The sequence below is a fragment of the Micropterus dolomieu genome, linkage group LG01 (genome assembly GCF_021292245.1).
Source record: "Micropterus dolomieu isolate WLL.071019.BEF.003 ecotype Adirondacks linkage group LG01, ASM2129224v1, whole genome shotgun sequence".
NCBI lineage: Eukaryota > Metazoa > Chordata > Actinopteri > Centrarchiformes > Centrarchidae > Micropterus > Micropterus dolomieu.
Window position 1 is genome coordinate 45015420 of NC_060150.1, and position 8077 is coordinate 45023496.

Here is an 8077-nt window from a genome sequence, read left to right on the forward strand (position 1 = left end):
CCTCTATCAAATGACCGTTTGATGCTTATGTTGTATATTGTCCGATGACGTTTGGAGCTGCAGTATGCTTCATATAAAGTGTTTGTTGGATAATCAAACGGCATCGGACAGTTTCTGACACAATTTCTGTAACCAATAATCCAACTAGCACGCCAACTGCATGGCAGCAACTGGCCAGGTGTGGAGGTTAGAAAGTATGCAGGGTTTCTGTCACTTTCCATGTGAACAACCAAACGCAACACCTTGACTTTGACTGTCCAAAAGTGTGCACCAATATCCATTTGAACAATTTATCACGTCTCATCCCTCTCTATGACTGCAGGCTTCTTGCGGCGCCTTCAGGTTTGTAAATACTTCTACCTTCAGATGTGGTGGGACAAAACTTTGTTTTAGTGCTTTAGTTTGATTCAAGCCTTAACTTGAAGAGACCAAGAGCAGTCTCCGATCATGCTTGTGAAAATGATCTATGCATTCCACCTCAGTCTTAACCAGTTCCTTATTTTGCTGCATGTGAAACAAAAGAAGAGGAAGAAGTCTTTGTTCTGTTGCTTTGGTGTGGTGAGTTTGACAGAACCATGTTTGACACTCAAATGACTTTCTGAAATGTATGTACAGTAGAGTGGACGTGTCACGAGACTCACTGCATGGCAGTACAATTAATGATGAATCAGGCTGTGCCCGAAATCACACACTACCCACTATACTGCCATCTTGTAGTGCTGTCCGAATGTATAGTGAGAATTATTATACCCCATAAAGTCCACTCTGTTGTGGTGGCAGCCCGGCTGACTGTGAGTGTCCTGTTTATTTCTCCTTTTGTCTTGTGTTTCTGTTTTATCCCTTGTGTTTTGGCCTGCCTGCCTGCCTGCTTGTGTCTCCTCCTCTCCCCCTGCGTGTGTTCTCCCTCTCTCTCTGATCCTGAGGCCAGCTGATGATCCACACCTGCACCTCGTCAGCCACCTCCTCTGCCTGCCACACCTGCCAGCAATCAACTCCATCTCTTTCACTTCAGCCCCGGTTCTCCACACAATCTCTGCTTGATCGTCGTTGCTCCAAACCCGGTGCCACTTCTTCACTCAAGCTCTTGCGTAACCTGCATCATCTTTGTTTCCCTGTTCTTGGTTTTCCCCGTGTCTAACCCTGTCTATCTTCCCTCCAGGTTCACTCACCTCCGTCCCCCGTTGTGTCAGCTGGGCTCGCCACCCTGCGCTCTCCCGTCGGACCTCCTCCACGGCGTCCTCCCGGTTCTTCCCCGTACCTAGCCAGCCAGCCTGCCACCACACTCCTCCACCAACCCCCCCGGTCAGTTCTCCCCGGCCTCCTCTCTTCTTCGGTCCCCAGTGCCCCCCGGCTCCCTTGTCTCAGTCTCCTCGGTTCCCGTGTTTCCCCGGCATCCGCCTCACCTCCACTCCCTCAACCCCCTTTTCCTTAATAAAATCATAAGCGTTGCATTTGGGTCCACTCTGTCCACACCATAACAGAACGATCAAGCCAACATGGACCCAGCACGCTCACCCCTCCCCTCTCCTCCGACTCCACGGAATTTGAGTACTGGCGCCTGGACTTCGTGACGCTGAAAGAGCTGTGGAAGGGAGCAATCAATGACTGCCTGAAGGAAGCCTTCCGCGCCAGGGCTCAACAGCTGCTGTGGGCTGAACCTTTGTTTGAGGGATTTTTTGCCCCCCTGGGACGCTTGCTTCCTCCACGCCATAGCCCCTCCACCTAAGGAGCTCCCCAGCAGCCCCCCGCCTGTTCCCCAAGCTGCTAGCGCCACTAGCCTCCAGCCTGCTCCTTGTGCCTCGTCGGTGGTCCGGCTGACTCCTGCCCCCCCCCCCGTACCCTGTCGGAGGACCGACCGACACCCATTTCGCTGGTGGACCGGCCGACTCCCACTCCGTGTGCTCTGTTGGTGGATCTACTGGCTTCAACTCCGCCGGTGGTCCGGCCAACCCCTGGTCCTCATGCTAAGGCCATCGTCCAGCCCGCGGCCCAGACCACACCACCTCCTTGTTCCCCGTCCACGGTCCCCAACCCAGCAACCCCTGGTTCCCCCTGCTCCTGCTTCACTGACGGCCTTCTGCATCCCCCAGAAGCCTCCAAAGGGTCTCCACCTTACCCGTCGGTCCCCAGCCCAACCTCTAAAGAGGCCTCGCCCTCATCCCGTCACCCCCTAGCCCAACCTCCAGAGAGGTTACGTCTTCTCCGCCGGCCCAGTGGACAGCCTCCTGGGGCCTCTGGTCCTTTCTGTCGACCCTCTGTTTGGCCCCCTGTGGACCTTTGCTCAGGCTCCTGACCTCCCCAGTTTCGCCCTCTGCCCGGCCTCCCACCTGACCTTCCCGGTTTCCCCTCTGCCCTAGCCCTGGGACGTCCGCCCGAGGTTCCCGGTTCCCTCTCTGCCCTGCCCCTGGTCCCGCTGCTCTGCCCTGCCTGCTCGCCTGAATTTTATTTAGTTTTATTTATATTTTTTTCCAGCCCTGCTCTCTAAGACCTGTCATTTCGTTTCCATTTTGGACCCTGGACCCCCACCAGGATCCTAGTGCAACTCCCCCCTGACAGACATCTGTTGAGCCCTTCCCAGCCAACTGGGAGGTCCACCTGGAGGTGGCCGTTGAGGAGGGAGCCCTGTTGTGGCGGCAGCCTGGCTGACTGTTAGTGTGCTGTTTATTTCTCCTTTTTTCTTGCGATTCAGTTTTTTCCAAACCTGGCGCCAATCAAGCGCTAGCGTACCCTGCATCATCTTTGTTTCCCTGTTCTTGGTTTTCCCCGTGTCTAACCCTGTTTGTCTGTCTTCCCTCCAGGTTCACTCAGCTCCGTCCCTCGTCGTGGCAGCTGGGTTCACCACCCTGCCCTCTCCTGTCGGACCTCCTCCATGGCGTCCTCCCGGTTCTTCCCCCGTACCTAGCCAGCCAACCTGCCACCACACTCCTCCACCCCCCAAATTTAAAGTCTTTTAAAACAACCATTGCTTTAACGCTAATATTTCCAGATATTTAGTGGTATGAGTGAGAATCTTAACAGACATGTCGCTCTCTTCTTAGTCTTCAGCTTTTCGCAGCTGTTATGAATGAAGTGATGGTAGAATGATAAGTTTCATTCTTCACACACACACATCCTCTCTGCATGACTGGTTGACCAGCAGTGGGTATTTCACCCTTTTCTTTCTCATGAATGCTGACATCAGTTTGCTGACTCTCAGCAAAAGCATTTATTTTCTCTGTACCATAAATCATGTGATTCCCAAGGCCCTCTCTAACTAGGAAGTGGCGAGTTGCATCCTCTTATTAAATTTGCCACCCAGCCTCGCACTGCAGCAGCAGGGAGAGGATGTGGTTACCACCCATCGAAACGAGCACACTTTACCTCCTTTCTGCCATTGCATACCAAACATGGCTGATTCTGAATCAGCTGCAGCCTTAGTGGACTGAAAGGGCCTTCGCTCATTTTCCAGGGGCCTTCTAGGTTTGTGTCAATCATTCGTCACGCTCTCCTTTCCAGTAAATGTGTGAGCTTTGTTTTCCTCAATCACAGGAAGCTGAAGAGCCATGACGGTAACTTCAAGGGTCATAGCTGCTGTAACGCTCAAGTCTCCCCATGATGTTTTTTCAATTTCTCTCCTTTTCTGTCCTTCTATATGTCGTGCAGCGATTCAGATCGTGTCTCCTTAATAAAAGTCTTTATAATTTAACTGAAAGTGACAGGGAACTGTGTCCATTCTTGTCCTGTTATCGCATGCCAGTGTTACTTCCTTAATAAACTATAGTATGCTGGTATGGTAGGTTAAGAACAACCTTTTTTTTTTTCCTCAGTGCTTGTGTCATTTAGTTGAGTTGTTGTTGTTGTGACTACCATATATTTACTCTTGCCCCAGTCTATGTAATTGCCAGTGGTAGCATTTAGCCATGCAGATACATTCGCTTTGGTTTGAGAAGTTTTGTGATATTCATGACTGAAACTTCTGCTCTGTGTATGTCTAATCAGAAGGGGAATCAGCTTTATTGCAAAATAGGTTTACACATACAAGGAAGTTGCTTGCTGGTGTGTTGGTGCATAATAAACACAAAAAATATACATATAAATTACATTGTATATCTATATATACATACATAAAATACAAGCTATAAGAGACAAAAGAATAATTACGATGCTTCAGAGTAACTAAGACTTCAAATGTATGCTAGTTATAATCAAAATGAAAGCATGTCACAAGTCCCTATCTATGTGCGTGTAAATGTGTCATTTCCTCCAGAGCAGGTTGTTACTTGTCTGACATGATCATCTGCCAAACACATTGTTTTATTCACTAAATAAAATGAGATGTGCTGCAACGGCACTTATTGTATTTGAATGGTGAGTGTTTCTTTGTAGTTTTTATGACAGCCTAACACAGACCCAGGATTATTTAATTTCATGGCTTCGTCATCCAGAACTTTGCAAGTTTAGGGTACTGGTTGCTTAAATGCACTTAATTATGTAGTAAAGCACAAAACCATAGATTTATGTTCATTCAGATTGAGGAGCATAAGCATTTAGGCCTTATTACTGATCAAATTAAGGTGCTGTGCTTCTACTTACTCCATGCACATTTTACTTAAGTGTATTTTAAAGTATTTAACACTTGTATATACCACTGTACTGCAGAATGTGAGTCACTGATAACCTGAGATGGTTTAGGAGGATGTGTGAGACAATATGTCAAATTTATTTTCATTCAAACCTCCAGTGAAGCAGTGGATAATTATAGTCTCTTGTTTTCTGTAATAATTGAAAAAAAAAAAACTCATCTGCAGTATAAATATATCACTCATGACAGTGTGAAACAGGTAGCATGGCCCACCATGCAGTGCATATTTTTCACACTTTGTTTCTGCCTGTGTGCAGTGTGAGCAAACAGGTTTCAGGTTATTTCTCAGACAGAGATGTTGGTGGTTTAAAGTTTCACAGTGGGCTAAAAGTTTTTCTGATGAGGGGCGGAGGTGTGAAAGTACCAGGACCACACATACTCGCATATATGCATGTACACTGGAAAGCACGTCATTAGTACTGCCCTCAACTAAACACGCCCCCACCCCCCGAAAATGATCTTGCATATGGCAATAAATATCTGAACGTCCATCAGCTTGTGTATTTACAGCCTGATCAGTCGACCTGTCCACCAGCCAGCCCATTGGTCAAAATGTCCTCCAAGATCCTGGTCATCACTCTCCTCCTGCTCTCAGTGAGTCTGTGCTTCCAGCCCTCTGAAGGCAACAGTAAGTATTAAATTATCTTGCTACAGACAAACAGATATTAAACTGTAACTGTTATTTCCCATCAGCAGATCATACTACACTGCTGTTTGTGAAGAAGTTGTCCTTTAAGCTGCTGCCGCATTATTGTCTTCCTTCTCCATTTTGCACGGCCTGTTTGGAGCGACTCTGTTTGTCTTTCATCTCAATCTCGTTTCATCTGCATGGCTTCTGTGCGGGTTATGGTTAAGATATTTATTAGTGTGCCATACAGCAATGGACCAACAACAAACCAACATACACACAACTATGATGCAATACAACACAAACATTGCACTGCAGACATTTCTTATAAATAACGTCTGTGTTAGAATTCCAGGACAGGTTAGCATCTATTATTATTTCTAAGTATTTGTAATCACTGACCATTTTAACAGCCATTTGTTTGTGGGTGTTATTAATATTCCTAAAATCTAAAAATATTTATTTAGTTTACTTGATGTTCAGCTGAAGAACACTTGACCTGCACCAAACTGATTACCCACATCCGGTGGCTGGTTTCATCGTCACCTTGAATCAAACCAGCGATTGAAAAGTACACGCTCAGATGTGTTGCTTCTACATTTGTTTACATAGAGGGGAAATAAGACTGGAGAAATAGTGCTCCCTTGTGGAGACCCTGTTTGTTTTATTATTATAGTTAAGAATCATTTGTGTAATAATGTCCTGTGTACTTCTTGCAGTCTACATGATAATAATAATTCCTGCAAAAAGCAAGAAAAATCAACTCAAACGTTACAATTCAAAATCAAATTACTTGCCTGCTCAACTCAAACATTTACTTATTTGAAAATGTCACAGACTTCAGTACTTCAGTAACTTCAGCATGAATTTTATTTAGTTCATTAATCTACGTTTCACCTCTGGATCAAAAACTTTACCTTCATCCTGTTATCTGCAAATATCCACACATACAAACAAACTAGATTTTATTTTGTGACTTTAATCTCATTTTCATCTCCCACCTTCCAAACTGTCACACATCACACGACTATGATTTTCTTGCTGATGCTCACTCTCAAATAGATTTTATTTTTCGGTGAGATTGTTGTTATTTTAGCTTAAACAATCATAATATTTTAGATAACAAAGCTTAGAAATGACATCTGATGGTAAAATCTTCCATCAGTTGACTTATGTTCCCTTTAGAAGAAGAGTAGAAGCTGCAAATGCTCATTTATTTTCCAAGAAAATGTACAATTGAAGGCATCAGTCCCGGGTCATTAATTACCTTGTAAACCAGCACAAAATGCATTAAAAAGGATTTAATGGATAAAATAATGTTTTGTTTCACAGTGAAAAATGCTGCACACATTTTCTCAATGGAGATTTGAACGAGCAACAGCAAAGCTTATTGTTTATGCTTATTCTCTTTATCGCCTGTCAATCTTCCTCCAAATTCATTTGCTTAATTTGCTTTGGCCAAATACATACATATCAATCTCTCACGTCCTCTCTGGCCTTCTCAGGGCGCTACCCTAACCGAAGATTGTCACATCCATGCTGCACTAAGGTCTCCACTGCTGATGTCAGCAAAATCGTGGTTGGGAACACATACCAAAAACAACCTGCCGAGAACTCCTGTGTGGAGGCTATAATGTAAGTTTAGACATGTTGTCCAACACTTTAAATATACACACATAGGCACTCTGTGATGGCTTTTTTCCTCCCCTCCAGTCTCAACACACAAGAGGGACAGGTCTGTGTTGATCCAAAGGCTCACTGGGTCAAGAATTGTAAGTTGTGCCAACACTCACACACATAAACATACAACAGTTTAAGCACATAAACCCTGATGTTTGTTTTGTTCTGTCTCTCTCTGCTTTCTAGTCATTTCCAATATGGAGCAGCAGTAAAGCATCGCACGCCTGTCCGAGCAAATCTGCTTTCCTGCTGCTGTTTGAAAGCCCCCACTATGCACGCAGAGCAACACGTATTCACACTGATATAGCTTACTGTAATAATCCACCTGAATGCACATACCTCCATGCCTCTGCAACTGAGCTCAAACATATATGTCTCTGCAGAAACTGTATGATGAAGCAATAAATACATTTTGTGTCCCTGAGTACATGTTTTTGTTTGATTTCTCGAAGTTAATAAGTACTTTGCTGATCACTGTCTTCTTAAAAAGGTCGTTTCCTAATTTCTTACACCAAAGCTAACCCTTGAAATCAAGTCAAGTCAAACCAGTTTTGCAGCAGTGAAAAAAAAACAGTAAGAACACACAGATACCACTACTACAAACATCAAAGGAGAAGTAAAAACACAGAGGACATAAGTACTCTATGTTTCAGTACCACTGAGATGAGGCAATGTTTACCAGCGTGGGTGATCTAGCCGATATCACCTTTTACTACTGGGGTTTAAAAAAGTTCAATGCAGAGTCAGAGTTCATTTGAAATTTTACGCTCACTGTGATAAATTATTGTTTTTTCTTTAAAGTAAATATCTTTTTTAGAGAAAGAATAATATGTCATGAGATCCTGGGAAAGTGCACGCCATACCATATTGGTATAACTTTTAATACATTCAAAAAAATTGCATTTGTGAAAATGGCAATATTCTGACTTGTGGGCATACTGACAATACACCGTTACACGCTGCAACAACAAGCATGGCTGAAAGTGAAAGTAACACTGCCAACGTCTGCACAGTGGAAGAGGGGGCAAATTCAGTAGTGTCGAAGTGGTTTGGTTACAAAAGATCAGATAAACAACAAACCACAGTGATATGTAACAAGTGCAAAAAGACTGAAACAGCAAAATGGGCAATGCCACAAGAAGCAGAAG

The 8077-nt window shown here is 44.6% G+C and overlaps 1 protein-coding gene and 1 long non-coding RNA gene across 2 annotated transcripts; both read left to right on the top strand.

The window, feature by feature from the left end:
• Positions 1-1001: 1001 nt before the first annotated feature.
• On the top strand, positions 1002-3691 carry LOC123969439. The gene is made up of 3 exons (XR_006824736.1): positions 1002-1061; positions 1160-2648; positions 2799-3691. It is a non-coding gene; the product is annotated as an uncharacterized LOC123969439 (long non-coding RNA).
• A 1414-nt stretch (positions 3692-5105) lies between these two features.
• On the top strand, positions 5106-7353 carry ccl34b.4 (chemokine (C-C motif) ligand 34b, duplicate 4). The gene is made up of 4 exons (XM_046046821.1): positions 5106-5249; positions 6755-6884; positions 6963-7021; positions 7116-7353. The coding sequence occupies exons 1-4, from the start codon at positions 5174-5176 to the stop codon at positions 7139-7141; spliced, it is 291 nt and encodes a 96-aa protein (XP_045902777.1). The 5' UTR covers positions 5106-5173; the 3' UTR covers positions 7142-7353.
• The last annotated feature ends 724 nt before the right edge of the window (positions 7354-8077 follow it).

Bases quoted from the DNA above. Each gene is read 5' to 3' on its own strand.
- ccl34b.4 (XM_046046821.1), top strand. From the start codon at position 5,174: ATGTCCTCCAAGATCCTGGTCATCACTCTCCTCCTGCTCTCAGTGAGT. The intron at 5,250-6,754 runs GTAAGTATTAAA...TGGCCTTCTCAG, and splicing joins CCAGCCCTCTGAAGGCAACA to GGCGCTACCCTAACCGAAGA. The intron at 6,885-6,962 runs GTAAGTTTAGAC...CCTCCCCTCCAG, and splicing joins TCCTGTGTGGAGGCTATAAT to TCTCAACACACAAGAGGGAC.